This window comes from Mesoplodon mirus (assembly GCF_964341445.2).
Source record: "Mesoplodon mirus genome assembly, chromosome: 4".
NCBI classification, from domain to species: domain Eukaryota; kingdom Metazoa; phylum Chordata; class Mammalia; order Artiodactyla; family Ziphiidae; genus Mesoplodon; species Mesoplodon mirus.
Window position 1 is genome coordinate 138733993 of NC_138979.1, and position 26347 is coordinate 138760339.

At 39.7% G+C, this 26347-nt stretch overlaps 1 protein-coding gene across 3 annotated transcripts in view; it reads right to left on the bottom strand.

The window, feature by feature from the left end:
• MAP4K5 (mitogen-activated protein kinase kinase kinase kinase 5) overlaps positions 1 to 26130 on the bottom strand; it is a 151134-nt gene extending 125004 nt beyond the window's left edge. For 2 of the 3 annotated variants that reach the window (XM_082617620.1, XM_082617618.1), the window contains exons 1-2: positions 25915 to 26130; positions 25491 to 25707 (exon numbers count right to left, since the gene is read on the bottom strand). In XM_082617620.1, the coding sequence (XP_082473746.1) occupies positions 25491 to 25598 (108 nt within the window). In that variant the 5' untranslated portion in view covers positions 25599 to 25707; positions 25915 to 26130. The remainder of the gene's footprint in view (positions 1 to 25490; positions 25708 to 25914) is intronic. The other variant, XM_082617619.1, reaches the window with a different exon arrangement.
• Between the last annotated feature and the right edge of the window lie 217 nt (positions 26131 to 26347).

The following is a 26347-nucleotide window of genomic DNA, read 5'->3' on the forward strand; positions in this document are numbered from 1 at the left end:
TGAATACCAAATATTATTATTTAACAAATATGTGCCAGGCACTGATATTGATACTGGGGATATAATGAAACAAAACAGTGCTGTCTTTAGGAAGCTTTTTATCAGTTGGTGAGACAGAGAAGTGAATAGTAAATACAACAAAGTGTGACAAATCTCTCAAAGGTGATACAAGACAACACAGGAGGGTTCTGAGCCAAGTCAAAGCTGGTTGGTGAAAGCTTCCAGGAAAAAGTAAATCTAAACATGGATATTATGAGAGGCTTTCTTGGGAAGAGTGGGGTGGGGTAAGGGATTATAACAGAATTCCAGGCAAAGGTGTAAAGACAGGAGAAAACATGGTCATTTCAAAGTAGTAGAATTATCTTGTATTAAGGGAAACATAAGAGTGTAAAGAGACGATGGTGAGAGACAACATTCCTTTGAAGCTCAGGAAAGGCTGTATCACCCACTCTACCCTATTGTAGCCATCATCTACTACCTTCTTGGTCACCTCTTCTTGCTCACTCAGGACTTTATGGTTCCTGGCTCACAGTCTTCCTCTCCACCCCTTTTCTTGGTACCATTCTTAGAGACTTCAACATCCAGATCTACTCTCTGACTTTTCAATCCTTAGCCTCCCATCTGAATCTTGACTTCAAACATCGTAATTCCTGATCATGACTTCCTACCCTTTCAGCTCACTTACTCTCGTAAGTGATCCATTCCAGTGATCTTTCCACCTCATCAATCCAGTGCATTCCCATATGACTACCAATTACATCTCTCAATTCCTCAGATCTGCCCTTAACTGTCAGGGTTCCATGGTGCACCACTCTATTTATAATCACTCCCTTACAAACAACCTTAACTTCCTTCTCCTCTTATCCTCTGTCATACTAGCCTAGCAAAATCCTAATCTGATTAAACTTGATTATCCACTAATTCCATACTGATATTGAATAGCTAAATGATACTGGGTAAAAAATGTAAAAAATCAGACTAACTGGTGTTATTTTCAAATCATAACACAAACCTCAAACTACAAACTACAACTTCTCCATTAGGTTTGATTTTCTACTCTTCAAAAAGAATATTTTATACCTCTTTCTTAAAGCCTTCAATAATGCCTAAGCTTTTGTTTACTCACTCTTCTGTTACCTATCATAACACAGAATTTCACCTTTTCTTTACCTATCATTGTCCTATGGCTTTAACAACCATCTCCAGGATAAATCTCTCCTCACCCAGCTCCAGACTCCTAAATCCATGGAAACCTGACAGGCATGTCAACCCTAACATGCCTAACACATAACACTCAGTTTTCTCTGCTCCACAAACCCATTCATCTTCACATCTTCCCAATCTAAATAAAATTTACTGCAGCCAGCCAGTTGCTCAAGTACAAAACGCAAGGTCATTCTTCATTTCTTTCCTTCACATTCTTCACATCTGATATCTCAGCAAATAGTGATGGCTTAAAAATATAAAGTAAATCCATTAACTTTCCTCTATCTTCTCTGCTATGCTCTAGTCCAGCTTGTCTCCATTAGGAATTAGCAAACTAATATGAATGCAAAGGAATAGCAAGTCTAGGATAACCCCTAGTTTCTAGACTGTGCAAGTGAATACACACTGTGATTCCATTCACTAAGATGACAGACACAGGAAGATGGACACATTTTATGGGTGGAGGGGAAGGACAGTGAAGGAACATAGATAAGGAGCTCAGGTTTGAACATATTTAAAATTTAGGTTCCTATGGAAAACTAACTGGAGATATGGTGATATCTGGTAAGCCACTTAATAGCTCCTGAAGCTTAAGAGCTAACACGGATTGGAGACAGATTGGGCATCATCAATATTATTGAATCCAGGTCAGTAGATGACATAACCTAAGAAGAGTATGTAGAGTTAGAAGAAAAGAGATTCAAGAGCAGAATCCTAGAATATTACCCACATTTAAGGGATAGGGAAAAAAACTCTCCACAACAGATCAAGACCATAAAACAAATTTCAATAAACTTAAGAAGAATGTAATCATAGCAAGCATCTTTTCCAACCACAATGATATGAGGCTAGAAATCAACTACAAGAAAAAAAAACTGCAAAAAATACAAACACATGGAGGCTAAACAATATGCTACTAACCAACGAATGGGTCACTGAAGAAACCAAAGAGGAAATCAAAAAATACCTGGAGACAAATGAAAATGGTAACACAACCATCTAAAATCTATGGGATGCAGCAAAAGCAGTTCTAAAAGGAGTTTATAGAAATACAAGTCTACCTCAGGAAACAAGAAAAATCTCAAATAAACATCTAACCATACACCTAAAGGAACTAGAAAAAGAAGAACAAACAAAACCAAAAGTCAGTAGAAGAAAATAATAAAAATGAGAGCAGAAACAAATGAAATAGAAATTTTTTTTAAATGGGAAAGATCAATGAAACTAAGAGCTGGGGCTTCCCTGGTGGCACAGTGGTTGAGAGTCCACTTGCCGATGCAGGGGACATGGGTTCGTGCCCCAGTCTGGGAAGAGCCCACATGCCGCGGAGCAGCTGGGCCCGTGAGCCATGGCCACTGAGCCTGCGTGTCTGGAGCTTGTGCTCCGCAACAGCAGAGGCCACAACAGTGAGAGGCCCACGTATCGCAAAAAAAACTAAGAGCTGGTTCTTTGAAAAGATGAAGAAAATTGATAAATCTTTAGCCAGACTCATCAAGAAAAAAAGAAAGAAGACCTGAATAAAATCAGAAAGAGAACTTACAGCTGACATAACATATATCAAAGGATCATAAGAGAATATTACAAACAATTATATGCCAATAAAATGGACAACCCAGAAGAAATGTGCAAATTCCTAGAAACATACAAACTCTCAGGACTGAATCAGGAAGAAAGAGAAAATATGAACAGATCAATTACCAGTAATGAAATTAAATCAGTAAAAAAATTTTTTTTCCAACAAACAAAATTCCAGGACATCTTGAAAAGTAATTCTACCAAACATTTAAAGAAGAGTTAACACTTATCCCTCTCAAATTACTCCAAAAAATGGAAGAAGGAATACTTCCAAACTGATTCTACGAGGTCAGCATCACCCTGATACCAAAACCAAAGACACTACAAAAAAGAAAATTAAAGAACAATATCACTGAACATAGATGCAAAAATCCTCAACAAAATATAAGCAAATTGAATTTAACAATACATTAAAAGGATTATACATTATGATCATGTGATATTTATCCCAGGGATGTAAGGATGGTTCAAAAGCTGCAAATCAATCAATGTGATACACCACATTAACAAACTGAAGAATAAAAATCATCATCATCTTGAGAGATGCAGAAAAAGCTTCTGACAAAGTTCAACATTCATTTATGATAAAGACTCTCAACAAAGTGGGTATAAAGGGAACATACCTCAACACAATAAAAACCATATATGACAAATCTACAGTCAACATCATACTTAACAGTGGAAAGCTGCAAGCATTTCCTGTAAAATCAAGAACAAGACAAGGATGTCCACTCTCACCACTTATATTCAACATAGTTTTGGAAGTCCTAACCACAGCAATTAGGGAAGAAAAATAAATAAAAGGAATCCAAACTGGAATAAGTAAAACTGTCAGTGTCTGTAGATGACGTTATATTATATAAAGAGAAAATCTTTAAGATGCCACAAAAAACTATTAAAACTAATAAATGAATTCAGTAAAACTGCAAGATAAAAATTAATATATTATTGTAGCTTTATAGTATAGTTTGAAATCAGGGAGCATGATACCTTTAGTTTTGTTTTTCTTTTTCAAGATTGTTTTGAAATCTATTGTGTCTCTATACACTGGTAATTAACTATCAGAAAGAGAAATTAAGAAAACAATCCCATTTACAACTGCATCAAAAAGAATAAAATACACAGGAATAAATCTAACCAAGGTGGTAAAAGACTTGTACTAGGAAAACTGTAAGACACTGATGAAAGAAACTGCAGACAACATGAATAAAGGGAAAGATATGTCATGTTCATGAATTAGATTAATATTATTAAAATGACCATACTACCGGTGGCAATCTACAGATTCAATGCAATCCCTGTCAAAATACCAATGGCATTTTTCACAGAACTAGAACAAATAATTCTGAAATTTATATGGAAACACAAAACATTCCAGATAACCAAAACAATCTTTTTTTTTTAAAGGATTTTTTTTTTATTTTTTGCTTTATAACAAATTTAATCAGTTATACATATACATATGTTTCCATATCCCCTCCCTTTTGCGTCTCCCTGCCACCCTCCCTATCCCACCCCTCCAGGCGGTCACAAAGCACCGAGCTGATCTCCCTGTGCTATGCGGCTGCTTCCCACTAGCTATCTACCTTACGTTTGGTAGTGTATATATGTCCGTGCCGCTCTTTCACTTTGTCACAGCTTACCCTTCCCCCTCCCCATATCCTCAAGTCCATTCTCTAGTAGGTCTGTGTCTTTATTCCTGTCTTACCCCTATGTTCTTCATGACATTTTTCTTTCTTAAATTCCATATATATGTGTTAGCATACGGTATTTGTCTTTCTCTTTCTGACTTACTTCACTCTGTATGACAGACTCTAGGTCCATCCACCTCATTACAAATAGCTCAATTTCATTTCTTTTTATGGCTGAGTAATATTCCATTGTATATATGTGCCACATCTTCTTTATCCATTCATCCAATGATGGACACTTAGGTTGTTTCCATCTCCAGGCTATTGTAAATAGGGCTGCTATGAACATTTTGGTACATGTCTCTTTTTGAATTATGGTTTTCTCAGGGTATATGCCTAGTAGTGGGATTGCTGGGTCATATGGTAGTTCTATTTGTAGTTTTTTAAGGAACCTCCATACCGTTCTCCATAGCGGCTGTACCAATTCACATTCCCACCAGCAGTGCAAGAGTGTTCCCTTTTTTCCACACCCTCTCCAGCATTTATTGTTTCTAGATTTTTTGATGATGGCCATTCTGACTGGTGTGAGATGATATCTCATCGTGGTTTTGATTTGCATTTCTCTAATGAGTAAAGATGTTGAGCATCCTTTCATGTGTTTGTTGGCAGTCTGTATATCTTCTGTGGAGAAATGTCTATTTAGGTCTTCTGCCCATTTTTGGATTGGGCTGTTTGTTTTTTTGTTATTGAGCTGCATGAGCTGCTTATAAATTTTGGAGATTAATCCTTTGTCAGTTGCTTCATTGGCAAATATTTTCTCCCATTCTGAGGGTTGTCTTTTGGTCTTGTTTATGGTTTCCTTTGCTGTGCAAAAGCTTTTAAGTTTCATTAGGTCCCATGTGTTTATTTTTGTCTTTATTTCCATTTCTCTAGGAGGTGGGTCAAAAAGGATCTTGCTGTGATTTATGTCATAGAGTGTTCTGCCTATGTTTTCCTCTAAGAGTTTGATAGTGTCTGGCCTTACATTTAGGTCTTTAATCCATTTTGAGCTTATTTTTGTGTATGGTGTTAGGGAGTGATCTAATCTCATACTTTTACATGTCCCTATCCAGTTTTCCCAGCACCACTTATTGAAGAGACTGTCCTTTCTCCACTGTACATTCCTGCCTCCTTTATCAAAGATAAGGTGACCATATGTCCGTGCGTTTAACTCTGGGCTTTCTATCCTGTTCCATTGATCTATCTTTCTGTTTTTGTGCCAGTACCATACTGTCTTGATTACTGTAGCTTTGTAGTATAGTCTGAAGTCAGGGAGCCTGATTCCTCCAGCTCCATTTTTCGTTCTCAAGATTGCTTTGGCTATTCGGGGTCTTTTGTGTTTCCATACAAATTGTGAAATTTTTTGTTCTAGTTCTGTGAAAAATGCCAGTGGTAGTTTGATAGGGATTGCATTGAATCTGTAGATTGCTTTGGGTAGTAGAGTCATTTTCACAATGTTGATTCTTCCAATCCAAGAACATGGTACATCTCTCCATCTATTTGTATCATCTTTAATTTCTTTCATCAGTGTCTTATAATTTTCTGCATACAGATCTTTTGTCTCCTTAGGTAGGTTTATTCCTAGATATATTATTCTTTTTGTTGCAATGGTAAATGGGAGTGTTTCCTTGATTTCACTTTCAGATTTTTCATCATTAGTATATAGGAATGCCAGAGATTTCTGTGCATTAATTTTGTATCCTGCAACTTTACCAAATTCATTGATTAGCTCTAGTAGTTTTCTGGTAGCATCTTTAGGATTCTCTATGTATAGTATCATGTCATCTGCAAACAGTGACAGCTTTACTTCTTCTTTTCCAATTTGGATTCCTTTTATTTCCTTTTCTTCTCTGATTGCTGTGGCTAAAACTTCCAAAACTAGGTTGAATAAGAGTGGTGAGAGTGGGCAACCTTGTCTTGTTCCTGATCTTAGTGGAAATGCTTTCAGTTTTTCACCATTGAGGACGATGCTGGCTGTGGGTTTGTCATATATGGCCTTTATTATGTTGAGGAAAGTTCCCTCTATGCCTACTTTCTGCAGGGTTTTTATCATAAATGGGTGTTGAATTTTCTCGAAAGCTTTCTCTGCATCTATTGAGATGATCATATGGTTTTTCTCCTTCAATTTGTTAATATGGTGTATCACGTTGATTGATTTGTGTATATTGAAGAATCCTTGCATTCCTGGAATAAACCCCACTTGATCATGGTGTATGATCCTTTTAATGTGCTGTTGGATTCTGTTTGCTAGTATTTTGTTGAGGATTTTTGCATCTATGTTCATCAGTGATATTGGCCTGTAGTTTTCTTTCTTTGTGACATCCTTGTCTGGTTTTGGTATCAAGGTGATGGTGGCCTCGTAGAATGAGTTTGGGAGTGTTCCTCCCTCTGCTATATTTTGGAAGAGTTTCAGAAGGATAGGTGTTAGCTCTTCTCTAAATGCTTGATAGAATTCGCCTGTGAAGCCATCTGGTCCTGGGCTTTTGTTTGATGGAAGATTTTTTATCACAGTTTCAATTTCAGTGCTTGTGATTGGTCTGTTCATATTTTCTATTTCTTCCTGGTTCAGTCTCGGCAGGTTGTGCATTTCTAAGAATTTGTCCATTTCTTCCAGGTTGTCCATTTTATTGGCATAGAGTTGCCTATAGTAATCTCTCATGATCTTTTGTATTTCTGCAGTGTCAGTTGTTACTTCTCCTTTTTCATTTCTAATTCTATTGATTTGAGTCTTCTCCCTTTTTTTCTTGATGAGTCTGGCTAATGGTTTATCAATTTTGTTTATCTTCTCAAAGAACCAGCTTTTAGTTTTATTGAGCTTTGCTATCGTTTCCTTCATTTCTTTTTCATTTATTTCTGATCTGATTTTTATGATTTCTTTCCTTCTGCTAACTTTGGGATGTTTTTGTTCTTCTTTCTCTAATTGCTTTAGGTGCAAGGTTAGGTTGTTTATTCGAGATGTTTCCTGTTTCTTAAGGTGGGATTGTATTGCTATAAACTTCCCTCTTAGAACTGCTTTTGCTGCATCCCATAGGTTTTGGGTCGTCGTGTCTCCATTGTCATTTGTTTCTAGGTATTTTTTAATTTCCTCTTTGATTTCTTCAGTGATCACTTCGTTATTAAGTAGTGTATTGTTTAGCCTCCATGTGTTTGTATTTTTTACAGCTCTTTTCCTGTAATTGATACCTAGTCTCATAGCATTGTGGTCAGAAAAGATACTTGATACAATTTCAATTTTCTTAAATTTACCAAGGCTTGATTTGTGACCCAAGATATGATCTATCCTGAAGAATGTTCCATGAGCACTTGAGAAAAATGTGTATTCTGTTGTTTTTAGATGGAATGTCCTATAAATATCAATTAAGTCCATCTTGTTTAATGTATCATTTAAAGCTTGTGTTTCCTTATTTATTTTCATTTTGGATGATCTGTCCATTGGTGAAAGTGGGGTGTTAAAGTCCCCTACTCTGATTGTGTTACTGTTGATTTCTCCTTTTATGGCTGTTAGTATTTGCCTTATGTATTGAGGTGCTCCTATGTTTGGTGCATAAATATTTACAATTGTTATATCTTCTTCTTGGATCGATCCCTTGATCATTAGGTAGTGTCCTTCTTTGTCTCTTCTAGTAGTCTTTATTTTAAAGTCTATTTTGTCTGATATGAGAATTGCTACTCCAGCTTTCTTTTGATTTCCATTTGCATGGAATATCTTTTTCCATCCCCTTACTTTCAGTCTGTATGTATCTCTAGGTCTGAAGTGGGTCTCTTGTAGACAGCATATATATGGGTCTTGTTTTTGTATCCATTCAGCCAATCTGTATCTTTTGGTGGGAGCATTTAGTCCATTTACATTTAAGGTAATTATCGATATGTATGTTCCTATTCCCATTTTCTTAATTGTTTTGGGTTCATTATTGTAGGTCTTTTACTTCTGTTGTGTTTCTTGCCTAGAGAAGTTCCTTTAGCATTTGTTGTAAAGCTGGTTTGGTGGTGCTGAACTCTCTCAGCTTTTGCTTGTCTGTAAACGTTTTAATTTCTCCATCAAATCTGAATGAGATCCTTGCTGGGTAGAGTAATCTTGGTTGCAGGTTTTTCTCCTTCATCACTTTAATTATGTCCTGCCACTCCCTTCTGGCTTGTAGAGTTTCTGCTGAGAGATCAGCTGTTATCCTGATGGGGGTTCCCTTGTGTGTTATTTGTTGTTTTTGCCTTGCTGCTTTTAATATGATTTCTTTGTGTTTAATTTTTGACAGTTTGATTAATATGTGTCTTGGCATATTTCTCCTTGGATTTATTCTGTATGGGACTCTCTGTGCCTCCTGGACTTGATTAACTATCTCCTTTCCCATATTGGGGAAGTTTTCAACTATAATCTCTTCAAATATTTTCTCAGTGCCTTTCTTTTTCTCTTCTTCTTCTGGAACCCCTATAATTCGAATGTTGGTGCGTTTAATGTTGTCCCAGAGGTCTCTGAGACTGTCCTCTGTTCTTTTCATTCTTTTTTCTTTATTTTGCTCTGCAGCAGTTATTTCCACTATTTTATCTTCCACCTCACTTATCCGTTCTTCTGCCTCAGTTATTCTGCTATTGATCCCATCTAGAGTATTTTTTATTTCATGTATTGTGTTTTTAATCGATGCTTGATTCATCTTTAGTTCTTCTAGGTCCTTGTTAACTGTTTCTTGCATTTTGTCTATTCTATTTCCAAGATTTTGGATCTGGGAAATAGAATCTTGGATCATCTTTACCATCATTATTCTGAATTCTTTTTCAGGTAGACTGCCTATTACCTCTTCATTTGTTAGATCTGGTGGGTTTTTATCTTGCTCCTTCTCCTGCTGTGTGTTTTTCTGTCTTCTCATTTTGCTTATGTTACTGTGTTTGGGGTCTCCTTTTTGCAGGCTGCCGGTTCGTAGTTCCCGTTGTTTTTGGTGTCTGTCCCCAGTGGCTAAGGTTGGTTTAGTGGGTTGTGTAGGCTTCCTGGTGGAGGGGACTAGTGCCTGTGTTCTGGTGGATGAGGCTGGATCTTGTCTTTCTGGGGGGCAGGTCCACGTCTGTTGGTGTGTTTTGGGGTGTCTGCGGACTTTTTTATGATTTTAGGCCACCTCTCTGCTAATGGGTGGCGTTGTGTTCCTGTCTTGCTAGTTGTTTGCCATACGGTGTCCAGCACTGTAGCTTGCTGGTTGTTGAGTGAAGCTGGGTGCTGGTGTTGAGATGGAGATCTCTGGAAGATTTTTGCCGTTTGATATTATGTGGAGCTGGGAGGTCTCTTGTGGACCAGTGTCCTGAAGTTGGCTCCCCCACCTCAGAGGCACAGCACTGACTCCGGGCTCCTCAATTTGGGATGATGTGTTGTCTATTCATGTATTCCACAGATGCAGGGTACATCAAGTTGATTGTGGAGCTTTAATCCGCTGCTTCTGAGGCTGCTGGGAGAGGTTTCCCTTTCTCTTCTTTGTTCTCACAGCTCCTGGGTCTCAGCTTTGGATTTAGCCCCGCCTCTGCGTGTAGGTCGCCGGAGGGCGTCTGTTCTTCGCTCAGACAGGACAGGGTTAAAGGAGCAGCCGCTTCGGGGACTCTGGCTCACTCAGGCCGGGCGGGAGGGGGGGGGCACAGAGTGCGGGGCGAGCCTGCAGTAGCAGAGGTCGGCATGACGTTGCACCAGCCCAAGGCGCGCCGTGCGTTCTCCCAGGGAAGCCGCCCCTGGATCCCGGGACCCCGGCAGTGGCGGGCTGCATAGGCTCCCGGAAGGGCGGTGTGGACAGTGACCTGCGCTCGCACACAGGCTTCTTGGCGGCGGCAGCAGCAGCCCCAGCGTCCCACGCCCGTCACTGGGCTCCGCGCTTTCAGTCGCGACTCGCGCCCGTTTGTGGGGCCCCTTTAAGCAGCGCTCTTAATCCCCTCTCCTCGCGCACCAGGAAACCAAGAGGGAAGAAAAAGTCTCTTGCCTCTTCGGCAGCTCCAGAGTTTTCCCGGACTCCCTGCCGGCTAGCTGTGGCGCATTAGCCCCCTTCAGGCTGAGTTCTCGCCGCCAGCCCCAGTCCTCTCCCTGCGCTCTGACCGAAGCCCGAGCCTCAGCTTCCAGCGCTGCGCGCCCCGGCGGGCGAGCAGACAAGCCTCTCGGGCTGGTGAGTGCCAGTTGGCACCGATCCTCTGTGCGGGAATCTCTCCGCTTTGCCCTACCCAGGTATGTGGGGAGTTTCTTGCCTTTTGGGAGGTCTGGGGTCTTCTGCCAGCGTTCAGTAGGTGTTCTGTAGGAGTTGTTCCACGTGTAGCTGTATTTCTGGTGTATCCGTGGGGAGGAAGGTGATCTCCACGTCTTACTCTTCCGCCATCTTACCCGGAAGTCAACCAAAACAATCTTGAAAAAGTAGAACAAAGCTAGAGGTATCACACTCCCTGATTTATTTATACTATAAAGCTACAGTAATCAAAATGGCATGGTACTGGCACATAGGTCAATGGAACAGAATAGTGAGCCCAGAAATACCCACACTTATATGGTCAATTAATCTATGGCAAAGGAGGCAAGAATATATAATGGGGAAAAGGCAGCCTCTTCAAGATATGGTGCTTGGAAAACTGGAGAGCTACATGCAAAAGAATCAAACTAGACTACTTTCTCACACCATATACATATATCTTAAACTAAAAAAATGGATTAAAGACTTAAATGTAAGACCTGAAACCATAAAACTGAGGAAAACATAGGCAGTACACTATTTGACATTGGTCTTAGCAATATTTTTTTGAGTATGTCTCCTCAAGTAAGGGAAAAATGAAAATAAAAAAACTGAACTACATCCAACTAAGAAGCTTTTGCACAGCAAAGGAAACTACCAACAAACAAAAATGCTGCCTACTGAATGGGAGAAGATATGTGCAAACATAATATCCCATAAGGGGTTAATATTCAAAATACATAAACAGCTCATAGAACTCAACATCAAAGAAAAAAAAAAACCACCAGATTAAAAAATGGGCAGAGGACTTGAACAGACACTTTTCAAAAGAAGACATACAGACAGCCAACATACATATGAAAAAATGCTCAATACCACTAATCAGAGAAATGTTAATCAAAACCACAACGTCACAGCTATCAGAATGGCTATCACCAAAAAGACAACAAATAAAAAGTGTTGGGGCTTCCCTGGTGGCGCAGTGGTTGAGAGTCCGCCTGCGGATACAGGGGACACGGGTTCGTGCCCCGGTCCGGGAAGATCCCACATGCCGCAGAGCGGCTGGGCCCGTGAGCCATGGCCGCTGAGCCTGCGCATCCGGAGCCTGTGCTCCGCAACGGGAGAGGCCACAACAGTGAGAGGCCCGTGTACCGCAAAAAAAAAATAAAATAAAATAAAAAAAGTGTTGGCAAGGATGTGGAGAAAAGGGAACCCTTATGCACTGTTGGTGGGATGTAAATTGGTGCAGCCACTATGGAAAACATTATGAAGGCTCCTCAAAAATTCAAAAATAGAACTGCCATATGATCCAGCAATATCACTTCTGGGCATGTATGTGAAGAAAACAAGAATACAGATTCAAAAAGATACATGTGTGCCACTATTCACTGCAGATTTATTTACCATAGCCAAGATATGACAGCAACCCAAGTGGAGATACACACACACACACAGGAATATTACTTAGCCATAAAAAATGAAATCTTGCCATTTGTGACAATGTGGATAACCTCGTGGGTATTATGCTAAGTGAAATAAGTCAGATAAACACTGTATGATTTCACTTATATGTGGAATCTAAAGAACAAAATAAACAAAACAAAACAGAAACAGATCAAAGAACAAACTGGTGGTTGCCAGAGGGGAGGGGGATGAAGGATGAGTAAAACAAGTGAGGGAGGTTAAGAGGTACAAACTTCCAGTCACAAAATAAGTAAGTCACAGTGATGTAATATACATCATAGGGAACAGAGTCAATAACAGTGTGTAATAAATTTGTATAGTGACGGATGGTAACTAGACTCACTGCTGTCATCATTTTGTAATGTATAAAAATATCAAATCACTCTGTTGTAATCTGAAACTAATATAATACTGTAAGTCAACTATACCTCAATAAAAATTTAAAAAATAGGTAGGTAGGTAGGTAGATAAGAAGGAAAGAAGGAAGGAAGGAAGGAAGGGAGGGAGGGAGGGAGGAAGGAAGGGAGGAGGAAGGAAGGAAGGAAGGAAACAGACAAAACTAAAACTACAACTACTCTAGAGATACTGTTCTATTAGAATCTCAGTTTGGAGGAAATTTTGGAAATTATCTAATTCAATCTTTTTTCTAAAAAAGCAATTTTCTTCTACTTAGTTTATGGAGGTCACTTGATCAATCTCATACATTCATTTTGTAGGATAAATTTAGTTGCATAAAGACTTTTTATGATAAGCAAAATCTACTTTCCTATGATTTCTCCTCAATGGTCCCAGTTTTGGCCTGTGAGATAAAGGTGATTGAGTCTATTCCTCCTATGACAAATTTCAGACATCTAAATTCATTGATTTATTCAGTAAGTATGTATTGATTTATTCAGTAAGTATGTATTGCCATTCCTATGGCAGTTAGGGGACCTAGTTCTAATTTTAACTCTGCTCAGAAAGAAACATAAAAGCTCCCTTCTATCTATGGATGAAACATGTTAACTTCTTCAACATGCTACATACAGATTCCAGACCCTTACCACCATTCTGATTACTATGTGTTTTGATTGTGTGCTCAAAGTCTGATGTCCAACTGATAGTAGTTGAAATATTAGATTCATTACAAAAGTCATGTTATGTTATAAGTGATTTTTCATTTTCTTTCTTCAAATTTCTATAAAGTTATGATATTTTTAAAATTTAAAAATAAATGTTGAAAGTGTTATATTCAAAACACAATGCAGTACTTTATCCTGTGGTAAGAGTAAAGTGCTTCATTTTACTTCTATAATAAATCTTTTTAGGAAAAAGGGAGGTGATAAACACATATTATATACTATATAAATTATGTAAATTTCAAGGAAACCACTTTCAATAAGATTATCAAATTTATGTCAACAAAATATAGTAAGGGGGGAGCCACACAGCATATCCTCCACATGAAAATTTAATATAAATATTAGTCATTCATTATTTTTTCATTTACTCAGCATCCCTTATGCATCGGGTACTTTAGGTATGAGGGTAGTACTGGTGGGATGACAGCAAAGATTTAAAGATTTATCTGCCTTGTTTGAGTTTCAATGGGACAGATTTTAGATCCAAACCGGAAAGTTTTCTATAGCACTTAAAAAGTAACCAACTGGGCCTCCCTGGTGGCGCAGTGGTTGAGAGTCCGCCTGCCGATGCAGGGGATACGGGTTCGTGCCCCGGTCTGGGAGGATCCCATATGCCGCGGAGCGGCTGGGCCCGTGAGCCATGGCCGCTGGGCCTGCGCATCCGGAGCCTGTGCTCCGCAACGGGAGAGGCCACAACAGTGAGAGGCCCGCATACCGCAAAAAGAAAAAAAAAAAAAAAAAAAAAAAAGGAACCAACTGCTTCTAGTATATCATTATTAAATAAGTTAAGTGACCCTTTGTCAAGGATAGGGTAGGGGACATATGTACTGTGTAAGAGGTCCCTGCCAGCTCCCAAATTCCTTAATTTTTGTGAAGCAAGTTATTTCCAAGCTGCCTTCCAGATCTAGACAGGTGCTCCCTCTCCCACAGAAGGAGGCTGTACTGCAGGGTTTGCCCCACTACCAGGCAGACATATTCAGAGTCTAAGGCCTGCCTGTTAGGGTGACCCCAAATCTGTCCAAGATGACTTATATCTCAGGACACACTAAAGCCTTAGTATGTTAGGATACTTACTTGCCTTTGAAAAGAATTTTTCTAATCCTCTCCTAATACAGATTGATTTTATTAAAGGGAGCATTCCTTCTAGAGGATTACTTAAATTGTAATTATCTGGAGGCCTTCATGGCAAAGCAAAGGGAGAAAAGGGCTTGAGTTAAGATTAAAAGCGGTAGGGAAAAAACAAACACGAAAACATAAGTGTAAAATAAGGTAACAGAAATACATTACATTACATTATTAATAATAAAAAAAGAGGTAGGAAATATGTAAACTCTCAATCACTGCTGGTGGGTGCAACTATTGAGGGGAATAATAGGTCAAATTCACTGAAACTTTAGCCAGAAGGACTCCCCCAGGATTGGAATCTCCTGCCCCATGTGCAGCCACATTTTCATGCAGTGTGAAATTAACAACGTGGATAAAAATCTCATCACAAGGAAAAAAAGAAAATTTAATTCTAGAAATTTACTTAAAGAAATAATTAGATATGTGAAAATAATTTGTTCAGGGATATGGATCACAGCATGCTTATAATAAGGAAATACTGGAGATAATCTGCTTGTTCAACAATAATGAATTAAACACTGTACAATGATACAAGGAAATAATACACAAATATTAAATGTGTATATCTATTCACATGAAAAGTTGTTTGTGACATACTGTTAAGTGAAAAAAGCACCTTCTCAGATATATATGCTATATAATATACTATATATAGTATGCTTAAATATGTGCTTATATAATATATATTATGATCTATGTATGTGTCTTTAATATGACTTTTAAAAGTCTTGAAAGATATACAAAAATGTTCATCTTTCAGTAAAAGAGGTACATGTAATTTTTCATTTATTCCTATATCCAAGTTTTCGAAAATAAACACATTATTTAAAATGTATTTTTTGAAAAGAAGGTAGGAAAGAAGGCTATCTATTCTGAGGCGAGGACGAGAGAGGCAAATAGGAAGGCAAGTCCTACCCATGGATCTACAGAAAGGATAGGAAATTATTCCTGGAAAAAAAACATTATAGGGGACCCAAGCATCTCCAGTATTACAATTAGGAGCTAAAAAGCTTAAAATGCAAAAGTTGTTAATAATTTATTGCAACTTATGTCTATTAAAATATACTGTCATGCCCACATTGGATCCTTCCTGATACTGATAAGAGGTAGGTTTAAAAAAGGACAAAAAGGCACAGGGCACCTAGAAAAGAGGGTGCGTGTATGTGAGGGGTAGCACATTGGTTCACAAGACATCCTTCTCAGGCTGTGACAAATTAGACATAGGCAAACAGAAGTAACCAGCTAATGCTACAGAAGGTAGGCTATTCTACTGCCTGAAAGAATTAGCATTTTGTTTATTTTAACTTAGAATAGCATTACCAAATCTAGTCTATGGGACTCAGTTATCTTAGGTAACAGTAAGTCTAAAGTTCCAACAAAATGAGCACAAGAGAAGGCACATCAGGAAGGGTGTTTAACAACCAAGAAAAAAAACAGTTTCTCTTTTTACTTATTAACATTGTAGGGTGGCTATGAGCTACTGATAAGTTCATCTCCACAGTAAAAGCAAGTCAAGCCTGGGCTCCAGTTTGGAAGTTTTAAGGGTAAGAGTAACGACCAGGTGGGTAACCAGGACATAGTACTTCTGAAAGTTGGTGCTGAGACCTGAAGCTTATATGCATATTCAAATCAATCCAAAAAAACCCCTCACCTCTCAGCAGAGGGGTAAGGCTGCCAAGTCTCATCTGACCATCTGCCCATAATTTGCTTAGAGCTTATTATGTGCTAGACAATGTGTTAAGGGCTATGTATACAGCAGTGAATTTAAAGGTGTAGTCCTGAGGCAGTTTGGTATAGTGGAAAGAACAGAGATTATAGAGTCAGAAGATCTGGATTCATGTCCTCACAGTGCCACCTACTATCTGTAAGATCTAGAGCAAATATCATACAACTTATGATACAACATAATATACAACACACAACTTATGATACAAGCAAATATCATACAACTTCTTCTTGGGTAAACTAGAGATGATAATACATCTGTCCCACCTACCTCATAGGATTATTGTGAGAAACAAGTAATATACTGATTATGAAAGAGCTAAACAAACATTAGTCGCTCATTCATTTTAATCCAATTCCATTTTTATAAAAATGTTAGAAGGTGGGGGCCTATATGACTCATGGGCCCAAACACCTCCGAGGATAGACTGGGCTATCAGCCTGGCTTCCCACATCATCTTCTCAAAATCTCAGTGGGAGATTATGACATTTAACAGACATAGTTACACTAGACATAAATTCATCTTACCGTTTTCAAAGAGTTATCTACACTCTCTAACTTAAATAGTACTTCACATAATTGAAAAGCAATAGCCTTCTACTAACATTCAAACATGTACAAATACTCAAAATAGTCCAATGCAGCCAAGAGAAAGTGCCTGTTCCAATTTATCTGATCTAGGACTAAGTTCTCAAATTGAAAACAAAGCCCTGAAAACACAAGTATCACTTGTTTATAAGTTAATAAGTATCACATGTTTCTCTTCCTGTGTTATTTGGTCTGAAATCACAATTTTAAGCTAAGAGTGAAACTTTTATAAATTCTGAAAGGAAAACTAGAATAAGAAACCTAAGTCCATCTGCATTCTATCCCATTGTCTTCATCAAAAACACTGGAAATGATGGTTAAAGTGAAAATACTGAACCTATGAAAATAAAAAGGATACTAGATACATTATAAGCCTAAGGCAGAGGTTGTATCTAAAAGTCCATTTGGGGACTAGAATTTATATACCTGCACCAGTGATGGCACTGTTTTATGTCTACTTTCACAACGTTGAAAGTATTTAAGACTTCTGTAGTTTCCACAGCATTTCTATGAAAGTAGAAAGGCGTTTGTAAATTATTTGCCTCTAACCATGATCCAGAGCTTCACATCCACCATCAGAACCATGGTCTTTTTCCAGGCAGTCATAACATAAGCCTACTTCTATGCAGTAAGAAAAATAAATACAAAATAAGAGTTTAACCAGATGATTTGTAAAACAGTAAACATCCATAACAGAACACTTCATCCTAATAAAACATGTTTTATTTTCATAGTAATCTTTCACAATATTTAACATAATATCTAATTAAATAACTTTTAATAAGATATCCACTAGCTTAATAAAAAGCATAATTTAAAATAAGATTCTTATTTCCCGCTGTTAACCTATTTTTGCAAGTTATTCACTCTCCCTCACCCTAACATGACAACCCAACAGTCTCTTATGTCAGATTACCAGGACACAGAAAAGATAGTATATTCACACAAACTGTGTTAGAATCCAAAAAAAAAAAAACAAAGAAGAAGAAGTGGGTGATGTTTTGATATCAAATGTCAGAGAAAGTACAAGCAGAATATACATCCATCCTCTATCACCTTCACATTTGGGGCCATTAGGCATGTCTATTTTATTAGCATTTAAAGATTAGAGAACACCAGTGGGGAAAGATATAGCAGAAGCAGCTACATATCCTTTGTTTGCAAAATCATGCTATTAAAAAATGACACAGGGCTTCCCTGGTGGCGCAGTGGTTAAGGGTCCGCCTGCCGATGCAGGGGACACGGGTTCGTGCCCCGGTCCAGGAGGATCCCACATGCTGCGGAGTGGCTGGGCCCATGAGCCATGGCTGCTGGGCCTGTGCATCCGGAGCCTGTGCTCCGCAAGGGGAGAGGCCACGACAGTGAGAGGCCCGTGTACCGCAAAAAAAAAAAAAAAAAAAAAAAAGACACAGAGGGACTTCCCTGATGGTCCAGTGGTAAAGAATCCACCTTACAATGCAGGGGACATGGGTTCGATCCCTGGTGAGGGAACTAAGATCCCACATGCCGCGGGGCAACTAAGCCCACGTGCCACAACTATTGAGCCCATGCACCTCAACTAGAGAGGCTGTGTGCTGCAAACCACAGAGCCCATGCACTCTGGAGCCCATGCGCCACAACTAGAGAGAGAAAACCCGATGCCACAACTAGACAGAAACCCACACGCTGCAACAAAAATATCCCGTGTGTAGCAACAAAGATCCCACATGCCACAAGAAAGACCTGACACAGCCATAAATAAATAAATTTAAAAATTTAAAAATTACATAGAAATGGGTAACTTACATACAACTGCTGAACTTAATTAAAATCACAATGACTTGTACCCCTGCACCAGCCAATGAGATGCAATGGTGGCAATGACTGTGTCTCAGTTCTAATTCCTAACCCTAAGCTTACAATTTAGCTGTAGAGATAGGTTCAGGTGATTCAGTAAGAGAGAGAGAGAGTTAAGACATCCTCTGGTTACCCAGATATCCACTTGGCCAACTCCTTAGTCTCTGCACAAATCTAACCTTCTCAACGTGGCTTACCCTGTCCATCCCAATATAATTCCTCAACCTGCCTTCCCCATCCCACCCTGGCAATCCTGAACCCCTTAACTTGTTCACATCTTTCCACATCTTTAATCACCTTCTAACATATCATACAACTTATTTATTATGTTTATTGTTTGAGGGCAAGAATCTTTGTCTACATCATTCACTGGTGTATTCCAAGACCCCAGAACAGTGGCTGGCACATCAGAGGCTCTCTATAAATACTGGTTGAATCTTAAATACTCCTTTCCACCCTGTCATTCCCTGGCTGCATTCCAGTTCCCCATTCATCAATGTGCCTCATCCTAACCATACCCATAGGGGAACAACTGGGGCTGGAAATCAATGGAGGCTCTATTTCAGAGGAGAGAGGGAAAGAGGGAGGAAAAAGAAAGGGAGGGAAGAAGGTTTTAAATTTATCCCCTACCTTGGTCCCCAACAATTCCATCCTAAATTTTTACATTTAATCTTCCTAAATTTTCAATTCCTCCCAAATTCTTGGTCTTGATTGCCTTCTCTGTGAAATTCCTCCTCTAAACTCAGCAACATTCCTGGTCAATTAAGTGATAAGACAATTTTAAAGAATAATAACTGGAAAACTATAATCAGTCTCAATGGAAGAAAAAAAAACAGAAACAGTAGAAAAAACACCCGTGTGTCTCATTTCTTTTCCACTTCACAGCTAAGCTGCTTCAAAAAGTGGTCTACATTTCTCCTATTTCCTTACTGACCATTCACACCTCAACTCTTCTGCTCTTAATGAACCCTTTCAACTCCTTACTTAAATGACCACTATGTTGCTCACTCCTTCAAAACACTTTTATTGAGCACTCATTATATGCCAGGCACTATGCTAGGCTAGCTGATTCAGTAGTAAACACAAGTCCCTGGTCTTGCAGTTTGAGCAGAGAAGGAAGACTGAGAGCAACAATGATGAGTGACAAATGGTAAGTATTATGTAAGAAGTCAAACAGCAGACAGATATGACCTTATCTAAAGGACAGAAAAGGCCTCACTGAAAATGCAATGTTTAAAGAGAAAGGCAAACAGTAAAAGACAAATGAAAGACAAGAGGAAGACTGTTCTAGTTAAAGGAAATAGTACCTGCAGAAACCTGAAGGACAGAGTACAGTGCATATAAAGAACCGAAGGAAATTCAGTATGGTTAGTCTCAGGACAGGCAGGGCCTTAAAAGCCATATCATTCTAAGACTTTGGACAAGGAGAATAAAAGGGAATGACACAAGACCTCAGATTTATATTTTTTTGAAGATGAAAACATTTGCCTTACGAGAGTGGGAGGAAACAAAAATGAACACAGGAGATGATAGAGAAGAGTTCTTGAAACTCTTGATTTCTATGGAAAGAACTTCATCATAACATTTTGTTTCTTCTCAGACACCTTCAATACATTATTTTCTTCTGCCACTACTCTAAGACTACTGCCTTTACTCAGCTCTCCTACAAATGTACTCTCCTGGGTGACCTCACCTATACTACACAGGTACCACCCCATAAAGTCACAATGACTCCCAAACCTGTATCCCCAAGTCCAGCTCTCTTAAGGCCAGAGCTGAACTTCCTACCATGCACTGGACATAACCACCTATACATTGCCATACATCCAAAACCAAACACAAGATCCAGACCCCACAAATTTGGTAGTTCCTAATTCTGTTGATGGCGCCAATGTAGTCACCCAAGGCAGAAATTCTAAATGCCACTGACTACCTGTTTGTCCCTCACTCATCACCAGGTAAATCTGATCATCTAAATCTATCACTTCCTTTCATCCCTATACTTCCAGAACCTTTGTCTAATCCAGCCTCTACACCATGAGAGATTCCCTCCTAAAGTCTTTCTTCAGTTTACAGGAAGAAGTCCAAATTCTTTGCTATGACATACAAGGTCCATTATCTGGTCCTTTTCTGCCAGAAAATAGCTTTTGTTTGCCATCTATGGAATCCCTGCCAGATTTGGTCACACCAAACTTGGAAAGCAGATGCAGATCCCTCAAGACTCACTATGGTTTCTCAAGCCACCAGGTATTTGCACACCCTATTCCCACAGCCTAAAATTTCTTTCCTGTCTTGTCCACCTGGAAATCACCCTGCGCTCTTTTAAAATCCAGTCAATGTCCCCTCCTCTTTTAATCTTCCCTGGTTCACATCATAGTTCTCTCTCCTTTCCTCCCTTCCCCAGTCCCCACAAAAAACAAAGTTGGGCATATCTTCCACTTCACTTGTATTCTGGCACTTACCAAATTATGACTGTTCACATGTCTGTTTTCCTGACTACATTATATGTTCCTATATGTTGATAGTGTACTTTCTCTTTCTCATGTTTGCATCCCCATACCCTACCATACAGTTGGCACTCAATAAGTATTTCTTGAATAAATGAACGTTTACAGAAGTGTTGTGATGTAACAAGCTTTGTCTCTATACAATGGGATCCTGGGGTAAGCTTTAAAGTATCAAAAGCCATTCCAGAATTGTGACTTCTGGCTTGGGGAAGAGAGAGGGAGGGCATATATAAAAAAGGAATTTATTACAGTGGACCAGTTCATCCAGCACCCAAATCACCCACAGAACTGATATGACTGTGTGACACAGATTTCTACACAAATTATAACATTTAAAATTGTAAAAATTAAAAACTGAAAATATGAAACTCTTAACGATTAACTAAATGAGAGTTTGTTCAATGGATCCTTTAAAAATGGTATTTTTGAAGACTATTTAAAGACCAGGGAAAATGATGGCCATTCCAATCAAGTAGAAAAAAGAGATACATCATGATCCCAATTTTATAAAAACAATGTTTTAAACATACTGGTTTAAAAACATTTAAGAAAAAAGCCTGAAATAAACTGTAATAAATTATTAACAGTATTCATCTCTGGTAATTTTCGACAACTAATATATCATTCAATAAATATTTATTGAGCATCCATCTCTCTGTTACTGTAGAGTGAAAAGCAGGAGACATCTGTTCCTGTCCTCCTGGAGCTAAACATGTCACAATTTTATAATCAATCGGAAAAAGCAATACAGGTTAGAAAAAAATACATGAGATTGCCCACTCTAAATTTATAACCCACAAAAAATAAAAAAAGATTACTAAAACTTCTCTGGAGTCTAGATTGGGGATAATTTTGATCTAAATATTTGGATAAAGACCATCCAAATGGCTTGTACTGTTAATTGTGAACTGTATCATGATACTACAACAGTCCAGGTCACTATAGACAGAAGGTAGTAGAGGCACTAAATCTCCAGGCTTCCTCTTCCTGTTAGAAGATTTAAAAATTAATGATAATTATAAATAAAATTTTCTCAGCTGAAATTTCATCCTTCATCTTCCACCACATTTCTTTTCTCTTTTGTGTACTTTCCCCTTCACTATTTCCTGCTTTCACCCTCAATGATTTACCCTATTTATCTAAAAGAAGCTTTATAGTATTCTTCTTTCAACCAGGGAATAGACAGTTTAAGACTGAGCTCTCCCCTCTTAAGGAGTCTCAGGAAAGACAGGCGCTTCAAAGGGGATCTGCGTTTTTGAAAAACATAAAAATAATTCACAAAAAATCTCAAAGCTGTGGTACTTTTAAAGCTCCAGCTCCATAAGATAAAAAAAGAAGTAGGGATAATATCTGACTAGAACAGCAACTAATTTACCTGCATTATTCTTCACTGTAATTATTTTGCTAGTTTACATCACAGACTGAAATTCTTCTAAAACTTCCTAGGATTTTCAGCTCATCCTAAACACAGTGATAAATAACAAAATTACTCTAAGTGCTCTGAGTTAAAAACTTCAGCACTACAGTTTGAATGTTACATGTTTTTAGGCATATTAAGGAGTAAATATAAACTGATAAAATTCTGTAGGACTTCGAATGCTGAAAATGGATATACTATGGAACAGTTTTCCAGAAATATTTTTCCTGGAGGACTCAAATAATTGAAATTTGTAATAAAAATACATATACAGGATATCATAATAGGCATTACAGGAATATATAGAGTATTAAATGCTAACTTAGTGTTGTATATGCCCAGATATGCCCAGTAAGTATAAAGTATATGCCCAGAGAATTAGGGGACAGGAAGACTGATAGCCATTCATTCGTTCATTCATTCATTCCTCAAATGTTCGGAAAGTACTTACTCTGTGCCAGGCATAATTCTAGGAACTATTAGAGATAGAGCAGTGCATAAAAGAGATAAAATTCCTGCCCTCGGAGAGTATGTTAGTGGATTGAGATAGATAATAAACAAGAAAAAATAAGTAAAAAGGTGGGATGAATTGGGAGATTAGGTTTGACATAAATACACTACCATGTGTAAAATAGACAGCTAGTAGGAACCTGCCATAGAGCACAGGGAGCTCAGCTTGGTGCTCTGTGATGACCTCTATGGGTGGGATGAGTAGGGGGGAGGGAGGTCCAAGAGGGAGGGGATATATGTATACATATAGCTGATTAACTTCAGTGTACAGCAGAAACTAACACAACATTGTAAAGCAATTATACTCCAATAAAAAAGAAGTAGGAAAAAAGAAGTAGGAAAAAAAGACTGAGAGGATATAAAAGCAAGGAGGGAAGGGAGCAAGCCATGTGGCTGAGTAAAAACATTCTGAGCAGAGGCTATAGCCAGAACAAAGGCCCAAAGGTAGGAAGATGGCAACACTGGCCTGCTTGCTCTTCCTTACGTTTAAGGAAGAGCAAGCAGGCCAGTGTTGCTGGAAGAGAACAAAGGAGGGTGAAGAGTAATAAATGAGGTTGGAGAGATAAGGGGGAGGGGCTGGGGCCTCCTGGAGGCTTTGAGTAAGGTAGGATGTAACAGTTGGAAATGGGGGTGGGAGGTGATTCCAGGTAATTAGAACAAAGGAAAACAAAGACAGGGAACCAGGGTTTTGAGGATATTTAGGAATTAGAGGCTGACTTGGTGCGGAATGAGTATACACATAGAGGGAGCATGACTATGAGGGAAGGGGATCATTTGGGGGGAGGATGTTTGGAAGTGGTGTATGATAAATATTGTCTTGACCCTCTGTTTAGGAGCTGTTGAAGAGAGAGACAGGGCAGGGAGGCACCAGGGTAAAAGCTGAGCATTAGCTGTCCCTTTAACATAACCCTTTGCTTTCCCCGGCAAGGAGAAAATCCTGCTCCAGACAGTTGCTTTAGTTGATATATTTATAAAGAAAAAAGGTGAAGGCCTTGGGATTTTTGTGGGGAAAATATTTTAAATTTTCTTGTAGTAGGGAGGAGAGAAAATATACAAGAACTGGAATTCAGATTATTGTATTATTAACATGAACTGAATTGATGATTACTAATTGTATGACTAACATGAACTAGTGTAATACGTAGTGAATCATAAGATGAAGGTGACTAAAAAGTGGGATTGAGAAGGCAAACAGGAATTTCAATTTTTCAAAAAGCATTCCACAACATGGCTAATCCATGAATAAACAATTAAGAGTTAACTATCCCTAATTCTATATAAAGAAGAGGATTCTATTATAATTATCTACTTTGAATTAAAATTATTCACAAGGCAAAAGCTGGAACCTTCCTCCCAATTCAACATCCCATACAGGACAGTACCTAGTACAGAAGATTCAAATGCTTGTTTAAAGAATAAAAAAGCCTACCCATTACATTTCATCTCAATAGAATCAAACAGTGCTAGAACTGTCATAACACAACCTCAAATTGTTACTATTAATAGGGAGGATATTAAACAAAAACAGAAAAGTTAGGAAGAAGGGATGTTTTTTCTTCCATATTACCTGTAAAAAACAACATACCCTAAAGGCTTCTACTGGTTAATTACCCATATGACACAAGGCCATTTCAGGTATATGCAGGAGTGCTGTTTGGAATAATGGGATACCTAACATCATTAAATCCAATAAACAAAGCTGTTCCAAATCAAAGGAAATTTCCCTTGATATACCCATGTGAGTTGCATTAGTGCTCCCTTTCTGGAACAGAGAACAAAAAGCATAAGGCAATCTAAAACAATCTTTCCTCTTCATCCTTCAAGAACTCAGTGGATTTAGGGAACTGGGTTTGCTTCTCTATGATTTTTTTTAAATCTCAAATTAAGAGTAACTCATCCTCATCATTTTTCTCAAATAAAGCAAACGAGTATAATAAAAATACAGCGGCTCTTAACCACTCTTGGTCATGGTATGTTATAAATCCCAAAGAGAGGAACTGCTAAAGTAGAAAAAGAATCATCAACCAGATACAAATAATGAAACTTCTGCCGGGAAAAGCATCGTTCTTCATAGGGTAATGTTTGTGCACAAGTCACTCTGACCCAGTATTAGACTGCTTACAGATAAAATTGAGAGACAGGGTTTCATAGGGCTTTTTAAACCAAGATTATCCATTAAAAAGTTTTTTATGCAAATGTTGGAATGTCAACATACTTTCTTGTCTACTGTCTTCCAGGAAGCATTTTTCTATGCTAAGACAAGAACATCCTCAAGTGCAACTCCATAAGCGGATTCGAACTCCCTTTGATACCATAAATAAGCGTTAAAAACCTTGTATACCACAAAAAAGTACTACGGTAGTTTGCAAAGGTGTGTTTAGTTCTGCTTGTTGGATCGATTAGAGCAAGCAGTGAATAGAAGGTGCCCTGAATCGAGTACACGGAACCCGGCCGTGGCATCTCCAAGATGCAACAATAAAAGCATCCTCCCCCCTCCTCATACTTCCCCAGAAAGTGGCCCTATACCCGGGAGCCAGCGGGCCGCAGAGAGCCCGGCCTGCCTCACCTTATAGACGTCCCCGTAGGTGCCGCTGCCGACCCTCTGAACGAGCTCGTAGTCCTGCTGCGGGTTCCGCCTCAGGATGTCCGCGCCAGGCCGCAGAGGGGCCTCCATCTTCGCTCAGGGCCCGGCTCCCGCCGGCTCTGCCCGCGGCGCCCCGATTCCCGCTAACAAGGACGAGCGGCGCCGCTTCCCAACATGGAGCCTCTGCCCGCAGCTCCGCCTGCACGAGGAACAAGCAGAGGCTACAACCCCGAGCGGCCCAGCCCCGTCCCTTCCGCCCGGCCGGGGCCAGCGAACCAGCGGGCCTGAAAGGGTCCCCGGCGCCTAGCCGCCGCGTTCCGGCCTCGGCCCTTCCCCCCTCCCCGGCCGCCCGCGAACTGCCGAGCCGGGTCTACGCGCCCGCCGCGGCCCGGGGCCGGCTGGGTACCTGAGGGGGGCGGCCCCACTCTTTGTTGAGCGCCGCGCCCGGAACCTACTTCCTCGCCGGCGCCAGCGTCCTGCTTCCAGGCGCCCGCCAGCCGCTCCAGGTCCGGCGCCGTCGCCGCCTCCCGCTGCACCGCACGTTCTCTCGCGGGCGGCGGAGGGGCGTACCGTCGCCGCCGCCGCACCACGTTCTCCACCCGGGGCTGCGTCACCGGGAGACACGTTCCCGGCCAGCGTGGGTCGGCGCCCAGCTGCCCGCCCGAGCACGCCGGCCGCAGGGCCAGAGTGCCGCCCTGAGGCCTGCTCGGGATACGACACTCTCCCGGCCGGGCCGCCGCGCCCCCCGGGCCGGCGCGTCCTTTCCGGGCCCAGGCTCTGCTTCCCACCGTCGGGGCTTAGGGACGCCCCGGGCATTCGTGGCCCGAAGCGCCTCCACT